The 19406-nt window shown below is 41.0% G+C and overlaps 2 protein-coding genes across 3 annotated transcripts in view; one reads left to right on the plus strand and one right to left on the minus strand.

Moving 5' to 3' along the window:
- The window catches only part of PHF21A (PHD finger protein 21A), a 191203-nt gene extending 184950 nt beyond the window's left edge, over positions 1 to 6253 (plus strand). For both annotated transcript variants that reach the window (XM_029582144.1, XM_029582145.1), the window contains exons 16-18: positions 600 to 675; positions 4204 to 4307; positions 4562 to 6253. In XM_029582144.1, coding sequence (XP_029438004.1) covers positions 600 to 675; positions 4204 to 4307; positions 4562 to 4828 — 447 coding nt within the window. In that variant the 3' untranslated portion in view covers positions 4829 to 6253. The remainder of the gene's footprint in view (positions 1 to 599; positions 676 to 4203; positions 4308 to 4561) is intronic.
- Positions 6254 to 6345: 92 nt separating this feature from the next.
- LARGE2 (LARGE xylosyl- and glucuronyltransferase 2) overlaps positions 6346 to 19406 on the minus strand; it is a 65013-nt gene continuing 51952 nt past the window's right edge. Inside the window, exon 19 of the mRNA XM_029582140.1 lies at positions 6346 to 8420. The gene's annotated coding sequence lies outside the window, so the exon portion shown is untranslated. The remainder of the gene's footprint in view (positions 8421 to 19406) is intronic.

Below are 19406 nucleotides of genomic sequence, written 5' to 3' on the forward strand. Positions count from 1 at the left end.
GTATAGCTCTTTTCTCTCCAGCCAGCATTAAGCTCTGACTCCTCAACTTCCTCACTGACAGAGGGTCCCCGATAGTATTTACATTAGCTCTGAGTATAACATGTGAGGTGTTTGAAGAGTATTTTGTATATTTAAGATTCTCTTCTCTCCAGATGTTAAAAGGTTCAAGGTTGCTTCTTTCAAAAACAGGAATATTAATCCAGGTCTCAGGACTATCTTTCAGCACAATGTGCATGCAAGTGCTAAAAAACACAACCTATAGAGATTTGTAAGAGTCTGCTCTTTTGATTATATATTACCTTTGTTCAACAGTGTATACTACTTTAAACAAAAATGCATGAATGCTACAAGGGTTAACGAGGTAATGCCTCACTAAGGCTAGTTATAAACATTGTCTGAGGTCTTTTTTATATACTCACATCTTAAATCCATGTGTAATTATCAGCCATTTATTTTCTGTAAGAAAAAGGGATACCAGAAGCTGACGCAATGCACTAGTCTTCTTTCACTGTCATAGTCACAAACATGTTTCTGTTCTAAAACTTCCTCAAGCTAGCCCAAAGGGTGACTACTTTTTCAGCTACGCATTATCATTGCAGATGCTAAAAAAGGAAGAAGCTATCCCCTGGCCTGGAACTCTAGCAATTGTCCATTCATATATTGCATATAAAGCAGGTAGGTAACAAAGATGAGTTATAGAAATTATATTTATAAATATGTTTCTCTCTGTTAAATCAGCATTATCACTGAATGGGTACTTCAGGCTGTTTGTTCTCCCCTTCTCTGGCAAATTTCTTGTTTCTGATATGGGAGAGAAGCGTGTAATAGTTATTATGCTATTGAGATTAAGATCTTTTCTGCACAAATACTGAAAATGCAGAGATGATATCCTTAGAACTAAGAGATTGCTATAAGGCAGCCATTCCCCAAAAACAAACTTTGATGTTGAAAAGTAAGTACATTTCTTTGGAATATCCTGTTGACCTCATCCATGTGGCCAGGAATAGTAACCAGGAGGCAATCATCTTATCCATAGCTACTAAAAACGTTTGAGTATGTGCAATGGCCTTTTTTCTGTGAATGCTGTGGTTTTGGCCCTTCCTTTATTACATGGATATTTTAAAAATAGGCTATAGTGCTGTGGCACAGGAAATCCAGATTTGGAACTTCCATCCATCAGGGTTGGTTGGGCCTAGGCACAGCGAGAAGGTGATGGAGAGTGGGAAGATGCTCCTACTGATATAGAATCAATTGGTGTCTCATGAGCCACCCACTGATACTGGCTGAGAAGGGGATTACCAGGGGAAATGGGAGCAAAGGCAAAAAAATAAACATTGGACAATATATGGGTTATCATATGGGCTTTATCTCAAGATTATAATGCCTGACTAATAATATCGGCCCTAAATTTAGGTTAATATTGATTACTTCCTCACACCAAATGTGATTCCTGCCTTTCCTTCTTCCACTTCACTTATTCTTAGTGACTTAAACCTCCATGCTGATGACCCTTCTGACTCGAAACTCCTTGCCTTTACCTTTTCATTTCATCTCAAACTCTGGTTTGCTGCTCTTATGCACCAGTTTTGTATTTCTGTGGTGCTTTTATGTGTCACTGTAAATGATGTATTTTAATGTTTTGTATGTTTTTGCAATTGAAATATTTTTAAGTTCATGTTTTTTGAATTTGGTGTATTTTAATGGTTTATTTTTTAATTGTAAATTGCTTTGATAACACTGTATGAAAGGTGATAAAATCACATTTTATAAACTAAACTAAACCTAGTCCTTTCTTCCAACTGCTGTCTCCACTTTATTCTCCTCTCAGAGCATCATCTCATAATTTTCACACTAAAGCACCCTCCCCCACAGCTTTATGCAGTAACCACCAACACCTTCAGGAATCTCCAAGCTATTGACCCTTGTCTCATCTCTCCTCCCGTCTCCACTAGATTATCTGAGGCAGTTTCTTCTTACAACTCTATACTGTCCTCTGCTTTAGACACTCTTGTCCCTCCCTTTACCCATTCTGCAAGGCAAACCCCAGCATTTGCTTCCTACATTTCTGTAGGGAATTCCTGCAGATTGCCTCTGGCTGAAATCCTGTGCCATTCCAGTTTCATACATTTCACATTTTTTAATTCATGCTGACCTCCTTCCAGTCTGCTTTTGTACTTCCATCTGACAAACTCTCATGTGTCCAACCCTCACTGTCTCTTTGCCACATGGAATTCCCCTCCTCAAAATCCCTTTGCTTCCCATCCCTTCTCCCCTCACTCTCTGCTGAAACTTCCATGACAGCGTTCACAGAAATACTCTTGAGTTCTCAATTAGGTCACCTCTATCGCATCTCCCCTTCCTCTAGCCCCTGCCACCCTTTCCTCCTTTTCTGAAGTCAGTGGAGATTATTGTCCATCTTCTCTCCTCCTCTGAACTCACTACTTAACTCTTAAGCTCTTTTCCCACACAACTCTTAAGCTGTATTTCCTCTGCAGTCATCCTTTATTTATTTATTTATTTATTTTTAACTTTTATATACCGAGGTTCCTGAATGGGCTACAGATCACCCCGGTTTCCTTTCCATCTGTCATGTCTTTAATCTATCACTTCCCACTGCAGCTAATTCTGCTGCCTTCAAACATGCTGCAGTCACACCAAAAGTCCCTCGCCCTGCTGCTCCTTCCTTTCACATCCAAACTACTTGAACGTGCTGTTCTCCTCGTTACTTTATAAATCTTAACCCCTGACTGTCCTACTCACAGCTTTATTGATTTTAATAATTTTCTTAATAAATGGAATTCCCCGTCTTTTTTGCCCTGTATGGGATTGTAGAGGCTGTACAGAGCAGGGACCATGCAGCACTGCTATGGAAACGATAAGTAATAGCAGCAGACGGACAAAGGCCTTTCTTAGGAAAGAATCATCACTCTGATGTCTGCTGAAGCAGAAATGAGTCTGCAGGCATCAGAATGGGGCAAGGAAAAAATGCTGGGCCTAATGGCATCAACTGTACTTGTAACTCCCTTAGCATATTGTTACATGAGACCAGTTCACGCTGGCCACTCAGGATCTCCAAGGCAGTGTCCAAGTTACCCACCAGTGTAGCTATTCACTGTCCTGCTGGCTGATCAAATGAAATTTCCTTCCCACTTCCTCCAATACAGATTTTCCTAACCATGGATAGGATGTGAACCTCATTGATTTTTTCAGAAAGGTTTATACTCACAAGCGTATCTTCAATAGCTTTATTCAAAATAAAAAAATATCTTTGTGTTTTAACTGAAAAGTGAGTGAGTACAATGCATTCCTAGTGCCTGTGGTCTGGAGGTACACCACACCTGCTGCAGACTTTCCACTTTAGTGAAAGGAGAGTGACTAGCCGCATGATGGCAGCAGAGCTACAATGACTGCAGTTAACCAGTCCTGAGAAGGATGGAGCTTCATTCACAGCTCAGAGTGGCTTTTTTGTCTCATGAAGGAGCGTTAATAAAATCAAAGGTGATGAAAAAATTACACAAGAATAAAATAGGTGCAAATACCAAATCAGAAGACTAGCTGATTTCCCTCTGAATCCCTAAAGATGTGTACGATCCGTAACAATTCTGTTCTGCATCCTTGTCTTGTGACGAGAGAAAATTACACCATCCGTAAAAGTGAACAAAGTGTAATGTTTGTGCCAGCACTCTGTGCTATTCCTGCTAAATTGCACTACAGGGTGTATACAGACACAGAGAAGAGACAGTCCCTGCTCCATGGAGCTTACAGTGTAGTCAGCAGACAGAGACAGTGAGTAAAACATCAGATAGTGCAGAGCAAACATGACCCCTGTAGTCAGAACATTAGGCCGGCATTTTCTCTCTTGCAGGTATTGTTCACTTTCACCCATTAACAGATGGGTTAGGTGACAGTGGACTCTGTAATAGGAGTGTTCAGGATGAATTGTTGTGAGGAAGAGAGGTGATGACTACAGAAAGAGAGGAGGATAGCCAAAGGCACAGGGTAGGACTGAGAAACGAAGAGCAGAAGCATTGGCAGTGAAAATTGTTATCCTGCCAGAGAAAAACAATTAGAGTAATTTCTTTATACTGTAAATCGGGACCATTGGGATTGAGACACAGTTTATTTGCTAAAGATAAGAGGTCAGGAGATTTTCAAACAATCTTGTTAAGTGCATAGGCAGAAAAATGTGTTTCTTCGTTCCAGCAAAAGAAGAGGAGAAACAGAAGCTATTGAAATGGAGCACAGATTTAAAGCAGGAACGAGAACAGCTAGAACAGAAGGTGAAACAGCTCACCAGTTCAATAACGGTAAGTGATTTACTACGGCATCATTGCATAGTGCTCTGCCAGTGCTGCATCGTTCTGACACTCGCGCTCCTACCACTGCAGCGCCGACACGCGCTGTACGTCACTCCCAGCCTGTTTGCGCTGTGCTGGGGCAGCGTTGCGCGAGGGAACCTTATGCCACACCTGAGATGACATTAAAATGCTTCTGTGAGTAACCCCACTAACTTAAAGCTGAAGTTCTGCTACGTTTTGTGTTTTCTGGTTCTGTGCTGCAGAAATGCAGGGAAATGAAGAATAGCATCCTGTCGAGACAAAAGGAAATGCACAGCAACCTGGACAAGGTAAAACGGCTCATCCGCTTGATCCAAGGGGTTGAGCTCTCCAAGCCCATCCTGCCTGAGCCGAGTTTGGAGACGACCTGCACTCAGAGCCTCCTTGTGGACTGCACAAGTAACAGCAACGGTGCCCTCTGCCATTCTGCCACAGCCCTGCCCCCACAGAGCTGCCCCGTGAACTGCAGCCAGGCTGACGAGATGAAATAACAGCACCGCGGCAGCACTGGGGAGACAGGCAAGGTGAAGGAAGGGGGCCAGGAGAAGCAGCACCGTACAATTCTTCCAGAAAAGAAGTTGTTTTCTTGTGCAGCTCCTGAGTTTTGCCAATTAGCCCCTCTTCATTCTGAGTGTACAACATGTGAGACCTGAATGAATAGTGCCAGCACCATGCCAAGCGAAATAATCATGCATAACTGACTCTCTCTATTACACCAGTGTGTGCCTGCAGCAGCCTTTATCGCCACCACGAGCTTCTTTCTGTTTATTCTCTGGGAAGGGAGAGGGCAGGAATAAGACACAAAAGTCCAAAGACTGCACGGGCTTCTCCTATTTTCAAACTTCAAGCCTAGAAACCAAAAAAAGTTTAGTAATACAAATTGAAATGGACCCATGTGTGCATGAGAGGAAGGCAGGGAGCGTTTTCTGAAAAGCAGTATTTAAAGTTCAGTGAATGGCTGACGGGATGAAGTGAGGTGCAAAGTGCACAGCTGCAGGCGGGGAATCCATGCTTCCAATTCTGCATGAAAGGAAAAGTCACACACGGGATGAACTTTCTTCATTTCCAGTCTCTGCTTAGAAGGATGAGCCACTCTTGTTCCCAGGGTCTGACATGTGCATCCAGCCTGATATTTTACTTGCCCGTCCTGTGGGCTGAAAGTAACATTATGAGCCAAGCAGCACAGTGATCCAAAGGTGGAAACGTAAGACAGGAAGTGAGAGAAGAAGACAAGAGAGAGAGGGACGGTGCCAGAGGCAGACGAGGCCATGCATGGTATAGATTAGGAGTAACTAGTGAAAATTCAGTGAGTTTCTCGTGAGTCAGTGTGTCTTCATTTCCAGCACTGTTTTTTTATGCAAGGGTTCAAAAAAAGATCTTTGTATTGGGGTAAAAAGGACAAAAGATATTAATGGTCTTCCTAGTGTTACATAAAATCAGATCAAGGTAAGAAACATTGTAACAAAATATTACAAAGTGCTATTTGTTTCCTAAAAGCAGTGATTTCTATTAAAAAAAAAATGCTTCAGAACTGGAGGAAGCGCTGTGTAGTTAATATTTGTTTTTCTGAAGATAAGTATAGCCCTTCTCTGTTTCTGGTTTTGAAATAGGTCACAGATTGGTGATATGTCACAGATAGGTCACAGATTGGGATATTAAACAAACTTAGGACCATAACATATGCAATATAAAAAGGGATGGCATTTGCACTTATTTTATTTTTCTTGGGAATTTATCAGCGTTTATAATAGCGAACAAAAATGGGAGCAAAGCAGAAGGGAAAAAATTGGGGGGTTTTCCACTGCTTTCCTTCCATTTTTGCACTGTTAAATTCCCTGGAAAAATAAAATAACTGAAAGCAAAGGTGCCTAAGTATAAAGTGCTAGATGCCTGACATGCATGCAGCACTGCTGTTTTAAGTCCTTTCAGTTGAAGCGTGCTTGGGCGTGCAGCCTCTTCTGGCAGTGGAACCGGTATTGTGAAAACAATAATAATGCTCTTTCTGTGGAGACAGCAGGATAAAGCTAATAGGTCAGCAGTCAGACTCTGCTTAATACCAATATTCATTACCACGCAAATAGACTAAGAAGTTTAATCCAGGATGTGGAATTATGTTTGTTTGTTTCAAGAGATCTGAATTGTGTGAGGTTCCAGCCCAAAAGAGCTCCTTCTCTGCAAATTCCTGGTACCTTTCATGAAAAGTTTCATAACTGCTTGGCTACCTAGTGTGTCTTATATGCCAACCACAATCACAGGTTTTTTGTATTGTATTGTAAAACTACTGGCCACGCCACTGCCCCTGATCTCGGATAAGCAGGACACGAATCGGCCACACAAGTGCGTGACGTAACCCAACAATGCCAAAATAGAAAAGTTCAAGTCTCTCCCCCCCCCCTCCTTTTTCTTCTACTTCTGCCTAAAGGACTCCTTTTTGTTTCTCCATCTTTGTTGAAGTATTTTTTGTTTTTCCTTTTGTGAGTCTCCAAAAATAAAAAAAATGTAACATTATTTTCAAAATTGACCTCAAGTAGCCTCAGCTGTCTTCATGATGGCAGACAGCAAACTGGGCTTCAAAAGATGCCACCGCTATTCCTAGAAGCTGATTTATCTGATCAATACATCGCATGATGTACCTAACTGCGCTGCCTGTGTCTGGAGGTCCTCAGGGCCAGAAGATCTAGAAGCTAACACAGAGAATGGGCACATTCTTCTCAAGCCTGCAGTCAGTAAAGAGGAAACTGTACACCAGGTGAGGGATGCAGTCTTCCCATGCTAGGCACCATAACTTAGAAGTCTTCACACAAGTGTCATTTCCCCTTCAGTAAAGGCGAAGCAAAGTTGATGCAAGAGCCAAGACAGGCTCTGTTGGCACTGACAAAACATCAATATATAGCAAGATGCCTTTAGCACCAATACTGTTTGGCATAGAAATTTCACTGACTCAACATCCTGAGCCATGTGTGGACCTTTCTGCACAGACGCACTAGTCTTCTTTGTTTTTTTTCTGCTAGCACAAAAGAATGTTTTTTGTCATGCTTCGAGCCACTCATCTTTCTTCCCTGACAAGAATGTTTTAATTTTCTTTGTTTAAAATTTCTTTAATTTTCATTCGTGAGCCTTCTCAAAAGAAAAAAATATAATTTTTCTTCAAAACTGAGTTTGATTTGACATTGTTCCTTTTCAAACTGGCAGAGAAAAAGCTGGGATTCAAGAGATGTCCTTGTTGCTCTTTCAGAATGACTGTCAGATTAGCATGATATATCTGTACTGTCTGGGGCCACTGCCTATGCTCGCAGGGTGCTCAGCATTAAGAAGTGACACTTTGAAAGAGTGTCTGAGCACTCAGTAATCATCAGCAGTTAAGGTAAAGCATTCCTCCATGCAGAGACCACCTCCTAAATCTAAAAAAGATGCGTTCTTCTCACTATTGATGCCATGACTCAGAGAAGTCTCAATGCAGGCACCATTTACACTCTAAAGATGGTGACAGTAAATCCAGCACCTCAGGGCCACAACATGTGAGCTCCATGCTGACAGGTTCTTCCTGGGTGCAGAGATGATCCCCTTCGGTAAAATCACTCATCAGTGCTGAAAAATTAGCAGTGCATCTTCTGCACCGATGCTCTCTTGGCATGCAGATTATGGTTTTGACACAGGCCCAAAGCTCCCCAATACCAATTCTGGTTCCTGAATCAGACAGTTCTTTCACTTTGCTTCCTGTATGTGACCACCATCCCATGGTGAGAAGTGTATGGTTAAAATTTTACTGGAACAAATGTCTCCTATTTTAGAATCAACAACATCTAAGATTGAGAGTCAGAGTCTATGCGCTATCTTTATCAGCCTAGAGAAAACATAAAACAGCCTACGTTCCATGATTTCCCCTCTTTTAGGAAGAGGATAATGGCAGAGGAACCACAGATAGTGCTCTCTGACTCACAGGCGGCATCTGAATCTTATTCCATTTGGGGATGAAGACTCTAAAGGTCTTCTATCAGACTCCTCATAAGGATATGGTCTATCTTGTCTTTGTCCAATATATGGTCAAGAAGATTCCTTTCCCTTTGTTCCAAGACGCAAAACCTAGAAAAGATATATTTGGCATGTTAAAATTTATTGAACCTCCAAAACTTATAGATGTACCAACACAGACTACTCATGAATTGCAGATAGCCATATATATATATAAGGAAGAATATCTTCCCTGGGAAACGCTCCAGTAGTTGTTCAAGAAAATTGGTATAAAAAAAAGTCAGCCATCACAACCAAAACACAATCTCATTATAAAAATGTGTCGCTTGAGCCCCTGAGGAAGGAAAGCTTCCAAAACACGAATTATGTCAGGCAGCGCATTCTTTCTGCGATGAACTAAGATAAGTGGTCTTTGGTTTTAATTCAGTAAATCTGTACTTTCAAAGATATTCTTCAAAATAAATAAAGTATAAAAATTGTTTGAGACGTATGATTATAAACACTGTATGAGTACTAGATCACTTGAAGTGATTTAAAAACATAAACCACAAATAAGTGAATTCAAGATTTACCCACATATTATATGAAGACTCCATAAATACAATTATATGAGTTCCTTATCTATATGGCTATATGCAATTCATGAGGATTTATTTGCTATATAGTGTTTGGTTCTTTGATTGTGGTTTCAACCAATACAGACTACAACAGGGCTTCAGATAAGAATGTGGTCGACACCTTTATCAATGCTACCAGTGTTGAGAAAACTGGATATCATATATAAAAGTTCAGTATGTCCAAGTCATCAGAAAGTTCAGCTGCCCCACCATTCAGTAGTCATAGAATCAGTATTAAAAAAAGGCAAGGATCCTGCCTTATCTGATACCACTGAACAGATACAACTATTCTGGCATTTAATCATATATCACCAAACTACAGATATCAAAAAAACAAATAGTGACATATATAATATTCCAAACTTTATTAGTATTCAAAAACGGAAAAAATTCCAGAAAAACAACCTTTTAAAATCTCACACAAGGAATATCGACCTCAAACCCAAACATACCACTTAATCACGCATTCATACCACACTCACCACACACATTTTCCAATACCTTTAAAAACATCTTCATTTTTAAATTGAATTTTTGCATATAAACCAAAATTTCCATTTATATTACAAATTTTCAAGTTGAATTACAAGCAGAGAAAAATTAAATTTCCTAAATCTTGCACATTCTCATGGCAAAATTATTTCAAATCCTCTTCTTCCTCTCTTGATCTTCTCAACATGTTTCACCTTCCACAGGCTTCTTCAGGAGAATTTTTAAAGAATTTCCTGCTGCTTATATATTTTCATCATGTTCATTGATTCAATATTCCTGTATAGATGACATCTATACGTCCCATAGACATATAAGAACAGACACGTCCCCCCGACTCTTAATCTTCAGCACATCTCAAACGAGCTCGCACAAAAACGCCATTTTCACCAAACCTTGGATTCAGTTTGATGTCGGCATTCAGAGGTGGTAGTAGTAGTCGGTTCTAGAGTTCGATGAGGTAACTCATAAGGAATGATAACGCCATTTGGTGAAAATGGCGTTTTTGTGCGAGCTCGTTTGAGATGTGCTGAAGATTAAGAGTCGGGGGACGTGTCTGTTCTTATATGTCTAAGGGACGTATAGATGTCATCTATACAGGAATATTGAATCAATGAACATGATGAAAATTTATAAGCAGCAGGAAATTCTTTAAAAATTCTCCTGAAGAAGCCTGTGGAAGGTGAAACATGTTGAGAAGATCAAGAGAGGAAGAAGAGGATTTGAAATAATTTTGCCATGAGAATGTGCAAGATTTAGGAAATTTAATTTTCTCTGCTTGTAATTCAACTTGAAAATTTGTAATATAAATGGAAATTTTGGTTTATATGCAAAAATTCAATTTAAAAATGAAGATGTTTTTAAAGGTATTGGAAAATGTGTGTGGTGAGTGTGGTATGAATGCGTGATTAAGTGGTATGTTTGGGTTTGAGGTCGATATTCCTTGTGTGAGATTTTAAAAGGTTGTTTTTCTGGAATTTTTTCCGTTTTTGAATACTAATAAAGTTTGGAATATTATATATGTCACTATTTGTTTTTTGGTTATCTGATACCACAGCAAAAAAGTGTTCCAGTCAGCTATGCTAAATTCTAGAATAGCTGCATATCAATTATATAGATTCTTGCCTATAAAAGCTACAGGATATGACCCAACAACTTCCATCAGAGTTTAAGCAATGTTTTCTGCCAACTCTCCATAAAGCTGAAGATTGTGGAAGTACCTCATGAGATCAATTTATGAGAAATATGACACTTTTTTCTCAGGGTGCAGCAATAGCCATTGGAGTAAGAAAATTAGCTCAGCTTAGTGCCTCAGGGCTATGTGAAAATATACATGAAAAACTTGCTGATGTTCCAAGGAGGAGGATAATCTCTTTTGAGAAAAAAATGAAAGGAACAGTACTCCTTATTAAAGATTATTGTACTATTTACATTGTCAGTGGTAATGAAGGAACCTCAGCACTACAAAAAAAAACAAAACGGTAGTACAAGGAGGAGATATCAACCTTATCTTTTTTAGTGATCCTGCCCTCAGGAGCAGTAACAGGGATAGCATGTCAGAGAGAGAGCATAAACCAAATAGTTGTAGCTTTCTTAAACCAGAATTTTTCATGATACTATCAATCAAAATTCCCAGTTAGCCTTGAGCAGTCTTCTAGCTGGGGGAAAACTTCAACATTTCATTCCCACATGGTCTTTGCTAACAGCAGATCATTGGGTGATAAAGATCAGAAAGCACAGACACTGATTACATTTCAAATCTGCCCCCCCCCCCAACAATCCTCCAAGTTCCATATCAAATCACACTATCAATCCTCCTCTTCTCTACTCCAAGCAATTCCTAATTCCAAAAAAGACAGGAGGACTTCATCCTATCTTGGATCTCAGAAAGCTCAACAAGCATCTTAAGATGAATTCCTTAAGTATCTCCTCAAAGGCTCCACATATGTAGTTTCCCTATCTAGATGACTGGCTCATAGCAGATTGAACCCATCTTCAGGCCTACTTGTCCAGTCTTCATATGATGGAAAGTCTTCAATTCCTAGGATTCATCATAAATGTCCCCAAATCCAAGCTAGAACTCTCTCAAGTAATAGACTGTATAGGACCCCCATTACTGCCTAATAAATGCTTCATGTCAAGACAGCAGTTTTAGCCAAGCAGTTCTCAAACTTATTTAATTCCTTCAGTGTTTCCTCTAATACATGAGTTGCATGTTCCAGTAATGATATAAAAGCATAAATACTTTCATGAGAAAACCTACGTTTGGGAGTCCCCACTTGTATGGCTGATAGTTTTCAGCATGGCCAAGTAGAACAGTTAATACCAATCCAGGAGTTTTCTCTAAGCAGCAGGAAAAATAAGTCACAAACTTCCATCCTCCTCCCCTTAGAGACGAGGGGAGGGGGAGTTATTAGAACACCTATGCATGCTCTGATGCTTTTCCATCTCAGTGCCATTAAATGACATCACGCACGTGTGGCCAATTTGTCCTGCTATTTATGCTGTTACTACTCCAGCCCCGCCACTTCAGGCATCCTCTAGGGAATAGGAAGGGAGGATCTGGAAAAGAGCAAAGCAATTGTTTCCTTCTCTGCAGTTTCTGCACTAGTCCCCCTCCTTCTGTCCCTAGAGGAGGAGGAGAGGCGTGAGACTGGAGCAGACACTACAAGCAGCATATGGGGAGGGAGCGGGAAGGGCTGGACTAGGGAGCAGAGCAATTGTTTTCTGATCATCTGTCTCTGCTCTAGTCTCATCCCATCCCACTCTGTCCTCTTGTTTCAACAGGGGGGGTCCATCTTGTCCACACAAAGCTACAGGGCTGTGGGCAAAGTTGGGGTGGAGGAATGAGGCACCCTAGAGCTCAATCAGAGAACTGTGATTGATGGTGAGGGAGATAGTAGGTAAATTATAAAAGGGAGATTAGATGGATAGTCGGAAGAAATGAGTTTTAGGTGATATGAGAAATAGGTAAATGCTTGGGAGTAGAGGAGATTGTTGAATGCTAGAGGGAGCACGAGGAGGGATAAATGCTGAGGAAAGTACAAGAAGGGGAGGTGAATGTGGTTTCCTCCCCCATCTTACAAAAATTTAGCAATGCAAACTTATGCTGTCTGAGGTGATAAAAGAGAGCTAAGGTATGGGGGTGTTTGAGAATCATGTGGTAGGAGGGAATGTATGTGTGAGGACAGCCAGAAGGGGTGATGTGGGAGTATGTATGATAGCCAGAAGATATTGAGTGGAGGAGGAAGACTATGCAAGGGGATGACTGGGGTGACAGTGAATGAGAGAGAGAGTGTGTTTGGGGATAATTGGAGGGGGAAAGAGTCAGAGCAGGCATGATGGAGTGAGGGAGAACATGAGAAGTGCGTACATTAAAATGGTTGAGAGGGAGTGAGAAAGTCAGTGTGGGGATAAAGGGGAGTGGTGAGAGGGGGTTGGCTATTTGGGGATAAAGGAGCCAGATTCCAGGAGATTGATGGGAGGAGTAGGTCAGTGAGAGGGGGAGATGGAGAGTGAGAGGAAGGGAAGTGAAGTGTTGAGACAGGAAGAACTAGAAGGATAGAAGATGAGTCAGGGAGAGAAGGAAGGATGCAGGTGGGCGATGATAAAGTATGTGAAGTGATGGTGATTTAAGGGAGAGAATAAGAGGCAGAGAAGAGAAATATGAAGAAAATTAGATGAAAGACAAAGGTGTCAAGGAAAGAGAAGAAGCAGTGAAGACAGGAGAAAAAATGGAAAAGAGAGCCTGGGAAAGGAGTTGGGAGAAGACAAACAAAATCAGGAAAAAAAGAGATCAAGACCAATGCAAAAGAACCCTCGCCCAGATAAAAAGGTAGAAATAAGCATTTTATTTTCAGTTACGTGGCTAGAATAGGTGATAGAGTAGCTGAGGCCTCCTGGAATAAACTGGATTTTCTGCTTGTGGTGGTGGCTTTCATTGGATTAATGTAGTATCCAAAATGTTATACCTGAGGTATGAGACCACGTAAATGACATTCACATCTGAAGAAGGGACCTCTGTTTTGTTTTTTTTCAAAAGCTCAGGTACAATATATTTAGATAATTTATGGTTTCAGAATCTACCCAGAACCCCATGATTGGAATGCACTTTTCAGTGCTATTGCATGTTCTATGTACAAGTTATTTTTTGTCCCATGGAGAGAGGTGGTAGAGGGTTAAATAGTTTTGTGGAAACAAGGACAGCCTCAGCAATTGTCATAGAGATAGTGAAAGCCCGCTGATAGGAAACTGCCCGCATATCAGTAATCATATAAGAATCAATCAGCAGAATGTACTGCCTTGGTGCCCCACAAGGCCAGCAGGATCTCAGTAACACTAGTGTTCTCTGTTTTACAGGATTGTTCATGGCAGAGGGGTCCTAAGCATGATTGTTGAATTTAATTATCAAAATCTCGGCAGGAGCGTGTATAGGCCCAAGCCCCATGTCTTAAGTATGTAGAACACCAGTGCTGCCTGCACAGAGAATTTTCCAGGCGGTTTCCTGTTGCTAGTGGTTACAATACCAAAATATATTCAGCAAGAATTTCCAATCATTTTCCCTGAGCAGAAACCATAACCAAGAAATGAAGCAGATGTGACTTGCAAGGCACTGCTCAGTCACACACACTGTAGCTAACCCTTCATAGTGACTTCATTTTGCAAGAAGGAGAGCTTGCATTACATGTGTCAGACAGAAGTGTCTTTGCTACTGTATTAGTAACTTCAGTACGGACTCTTTCCCTCCAGCTTGTGATCATAAAGCTAGGAGAAGAAGCATGCGATACCATCCAGCAGTATAGTGCCATGCCCAACCTAGGCATGGAGAAAGAATTATAAGACTATACTGTTTCCATCGGCAGTGAAATACCCCACCCCACTACTGCCACGCCTGGGTCTGTATTTCCAGCCTGATATTGAAGGCATAAGCTCAAGTGTAGCTGCTCACATTTATGATTTGTTTTTAAGAGAAAAAGCTCAGTGATGAACATGTAAGTATTTATGAAAGTGGTGCTCTAAGCTTGTGCCAGGGCCTTAATAGAGCACATAGTAAATGTTATCAGCACTGATGCTGTAATGTCACCACCATCTCTTCTGCTCACTATTTTATTTTTCTTTCATGGCACGGCAGTTTCCTTCCAGCTTGTTCAGAATCAGTCTGAACCCTGTCACCTGGACTCTCTCCCTCACGACATCTTCAAGCTTAAACTGAAATCAGGTGTCCTATATAAACTCTGCCATGAAACAAAAAGAAGTTTTCACTTGGCAGTTCCTCCTCTTCCTTTCTACTTCCAGCTCAGTTGAAACCAGGGCTGGGATCAGGCACCCTGGGTCTTAATATACAATTCCCTCTGTAATTTTTCTCCCATTTTTTTTTACTTACCTCCTTGTTTCACTTAGGGGCCATGCACCAGGCTCCGTCTGGAACGCTGCAGTCATAAGAACATTAGACTTGCCATACTAGGTCAAATCAAAAGGTCCATCAAGCCCAGTATCCTGTTTCCAACAGTGGCCAATCCAGGCTACAAGTACCTGGCAGGATCCCAAGGAGTAGAGAGATTCCAAGCTGCTTATCCCAGGAATAAGTAGAGGATTTCTAAAACTCCACCTTAATAATGGTTTTTGGACTTTTCTCCAGGAACTTATCTAAATCTTTTTTAGACTCAGCCCAACTACATCCATCGCCAACTAATGCCAAAGTTTAATTATGCATTGAGTAAAAAACTTTTCTCCAATTTGTCTTAAATGTATTACCTAGAAACTTCATTGTGTGTCTCCTTGTACTTTTTGAAAGAGTAAACAACTGATTCTCATTTACTCTACAATATCTCCCTGCAGCTGTCTTTTCTGCAAACTGAAGAATCCTAACCTCTTTAGCCTTTTCTCACAGGGGAATTGTTCCATCTCTTTTATCATCTTGGTTGCCCTTCTCTGTACATTTTCTAATTCTGCTGTATCTTTTTTGAACTGAGGTGACCAGAACTGCACACAATACTCAAGATGAAGTCGCATCATGGAGTGATACAGAGGCAGTGTGATATTCTCTGTTTTATTCTCCATTCCTTTCCTGATAATCCCTAGCATTTTATTTATATTTTTGACTGCTGCTGCACACTGAGCAAAGGATTTTAATGAATTATTCAGAATAACACCTAGATCCTTTTCCTAGGTGGTAACTCCCAGTGTGGAACCTTGCATTGTGTAGCTATAATTTGGGTTGCTATTTCCTATATGCATCACGTTGCATTTGTCCACATTAAATGTCAACTGCCATTTGGATGCCCAGTCTGGCAAGGTCCTCTTGCAATGTCTCACAATGCTCTTGAGATTTAACAACTTTTAATAATTTTGTACTATCAGCAAATTTGATCACCTCACTCGTTCCCATCTCTAGGTTATTTATGAGCATCTGTCCTAGTTCACTGCCTCCTATCCCATGACTTATTTCCTCCAAAGTCTCTCATGAGGGACTTTGTCAGATGCTTTCTGGAAATCCAGATACACTATCAGCTGCTCATCTTTATCCATTTGACAAAGTCTTGGGCACTAGGTCTCATCACTGCATGATGGTGATAACTCCCTTCCCAACAACTGTGAATGCTGCCTTCATAGCCTCAGTGAACCTAGATAGCAGAAGAGCTAATTTGAGAATCAAATCCAAGTGCCGCTACGTGAGAGTGCCCAGAGTTACCACTCAGCTCATCCTGGATGTAACTTCTGTGTGTCTGATGCTATTAACCAGTGATAGCAGCACCTGGCCCATATTTTTCTAGTTAAAACTTTACCAGAATGAGAACAAAGTGCAAATTGCTCTATAAATTCAACATATACATAACATCCATCTTTTCAATTGCTGTTCCTTTTTCTAAAATTACTTTATCAAACAAAACTCTTGAATTTTATATTTCTCTCTTTTTTTGGTTAAAATATATCCATATTTGTTTTAAAATTTACTTGGGAGAAAAATTGCCTCAGTTATTTCTTTTGATAATGCTTTCAGTATTAGAGGCAATAGCAGAAATGTAGTGTATGTGCCTGTCTGAGGTTATTTGCTGTACCAGGGAAATACAAGGATAAGCTGCTGACAAGCCATTCATGAGCAGAGCTCTGCTTTCATTCCCACCAGTTATTTAAATATATGTAAACTGATGTATCAAAGGTGAGTGTCACCCGATATTTGGCACAAAGATGATCAAATAGTTCTGGGCACCAAACACAGCATCACATTACCAAGAGCAGGTAGTAATAAGGCACCTATGAACTGTACTTCTCTAACTGCTTCATTCTAGAAATATTTTAACTTCTAAAAAGTGCCATAGGAGGAAAAAAAGTAGTAGCAGCAGAACAGGGGATGGTGGAATATCAGTTAATTGAGTGATTTTAAAGTCTGAATATTTCCAGGTGCTTTAAAAATCATTTGTCAGTAGCATTTAACTGACTTCATATCACCAAATTTTCTATGCCAGTAATATTGTATTTCTGTCTTAAGAATTCCAGGACTGGAATTCTAAAAATCTGGTTATTTTTCAATAAAAAAATGTAATAACTAAAAACAGAGAACCTTTCAAACAAGGCATGGCCCAAACATTTTAAAATACCAGCAAAAATCAATAGGCAAAGTATTTTGGTTTTCCAAATACATATAAAACAGCTTATCCACTTCTTTCCAAACTAAAGCTTTTCTTCCCATGTTGTGCCCCACTTGGTAAATCAGCCCCAATGCACATAAAACGCTGAGAAACCACAATCCTGTGGCCAGAACTAAACTCTTCTTACACAATAGTTAAATATAAAGTATAAGTTTAAAGTGTATCTAAGAAATTGGGCCATTATAGTTAATGATTTTAAAAACAATAATTTTTGTTCTCACAAACTAAAGTTTCCCTTACTTTTGAATTAACATTTTTCTGCAGAGAGCCTTCTGCTGCTTCTGCCTCCTTATCCATCAGCACAGTCCAATTAAAATTAATCCCATTCAAGCCTCTACAGCCTAAAAAAATCAGTTTATGAAAGAGAAGCTGAAATGCCCTGCTGGTCTGAGTTTGTGGAAATGATTAGCAAGCTTTGCCCAGTATCTGACCTGACCAGGGAGCTGGGCACAGATAAGTAGCCTGCCCCTTCTCTTTCACCATTAAATCTTTTTTCCCTCATGTAACTGTTCAAAGCTAAGTGAAGCAAATATGCCCTAGGATCCTGCTTACCTTAAGCATCATCTAACAGCCATTGGTTTTCTGTGTGAAAAATATTGCTAATCTGTTCAGTTTTCAGTACCAAAATATAACTGTAAACTCTCAGATTGCTTCAATAAATTAAAAACAAATAAGGAGACCATTTACTAGCACTAAGCATAAAACAATTTAAGAAGAAAATGTTGTCAGAAAGAAAGTAAGTGCTATATTAATCCTTGGTCTCCTGCCTGCAAGGGGCTTCAAACACCAGCACCAGCTGTTAAGTCATTTACCATTCTCTTCAAAAGAATTCTCCCAAATTGTTGCTATTTCTACTCACTTTATAAATATTTATAAACATTAAAAAATAATACTTATTTCAATTACCTAATATAAACCCTCAGTGCTCTCTGCTCATGCTGCCTTAAGATTTGCATTTCACAAACAACCACGGCTGCTTGCTTCTCTTGCACAACATGGCCAATGTTTTGGGGGTCTACCCTCCTTCCTCAGGAGTCCTAAAATCACAGCATTTAGCTTTTATCTAATTCTCCAAATATGGTGGCCCCATCAGCTAAATGCTGCGATGTAATGTTTAGAAATATTTAATAAAGTGAGTAGAAATAGCAACAATTTGGGAGAATTCTTTTGAAGAGAATGGTAAATGATTTGACAGCTAGTGCTGGTATAAGAAGCCCCTTTGTTTCTGATACAGTTTTCAGTTCCACCATCAGCAGAAGAGAAACACACCATGACCCTTAACACTTTAAGTTAATGTCAGAGAGGGACAAAGCACTGAACGAGTATAGAGACTGAATTTCCTCCCTATCTTTTCTCCAAAAAGGTTTACCCACATTTATTAAAGTGGAGAAGCTTGAATTACTGCTACTTGTGCTGTATCTGTTCTGTGGTGCGGCAGTGTGTGAGGGAAGCTTGCACTGCTGCCGCCTGTGCTGTACCTGTTCTGTGGTGGGGCAGTGTGTGAGGGAAGCTTGCACCGCTGCTGCCTGTGCTGTACCTGTTCTGTGGTGGGGCACTGTGTGAGGGAAGCTTGCACTGCTGCTGCCTGTGCTGTACCTGTTCTATGGTGGGGCAGTGTGTGAGGGAAGCTTGCACCGCTGCTGCCTGTGCTCTGTGGTGGGACAGTGTGTGAGGGAATCTTGCACTGTTGCTGCCTGTACTGTACCTGTTCTGTGGTGAGACAGTGTGTGAGGGAAGCTTGCACTGCTGCTGCCAGTGCTGTACCTGTTCTGTGGTGGGGCAGTGTGTGAGGGAAGCTTGCACCGCTGCTGCCTGTGCTCTGTGGTGGGACAGTGTGTGAGGGAAGCTTGCACTGTTGCTGCCTGTACTGTACCTGTTCTGTGGTGAGGCAGTGTGTGAGGGAAGCTTGCACTGCTGCTGCTGCTGCCTGTGCTGTACCTGTTCTGTGGTGGGGCAGTGTGTGAGGGAAGTGTGCTCTGCTACTGCCTGTGCTGTACCTGTTCTGTGGTGGGGCAGTGTGTGAGGGAAGCTTGCACTGCTGCTGCCTGTGCTCTGTGGTGGGACAGTGTGTGAGGAAAGCTTGCACTGCTGCTGCCTGTGCTGTACCTGTTCTGTGCTGGGGCAGTGTGTGAGGGAAGTGTGCTCTGCTACTGCCTGTGCTGTACCTGTTCTGTGGTGGGGCAGTGTGTGAGGGAAGCTTGCACTGCTGCTGCCTGTGCTCTGTGGTGGGACAGTGTGTGAGGAAAGCTTGCACTGCTGCTGCCTGTGCTGTACCTGTTCTGTGGTGGGGCAGTGTGTGAGGGAAGTGTGCTCTGCTACTGCCTGTGCTGTACCTGTTCTGT

The sequence above is a fragment of the Rhinatrema bivittatum genome, chromosome 17, assembly GCF_901001135.1.
Source record: "Rhinatrema bivittatum chromosome 17, aRhiBiv1.1, whole genome shotgun sequence".
Classification (NCBI taxonomy): domain Eukaryota; kingdom Metazoa; phylum Chordata; class Amphibia; order Gymnophiona; family Rhinatrematidae; genus Rhinatrema; species Rhinatrema bivittatum.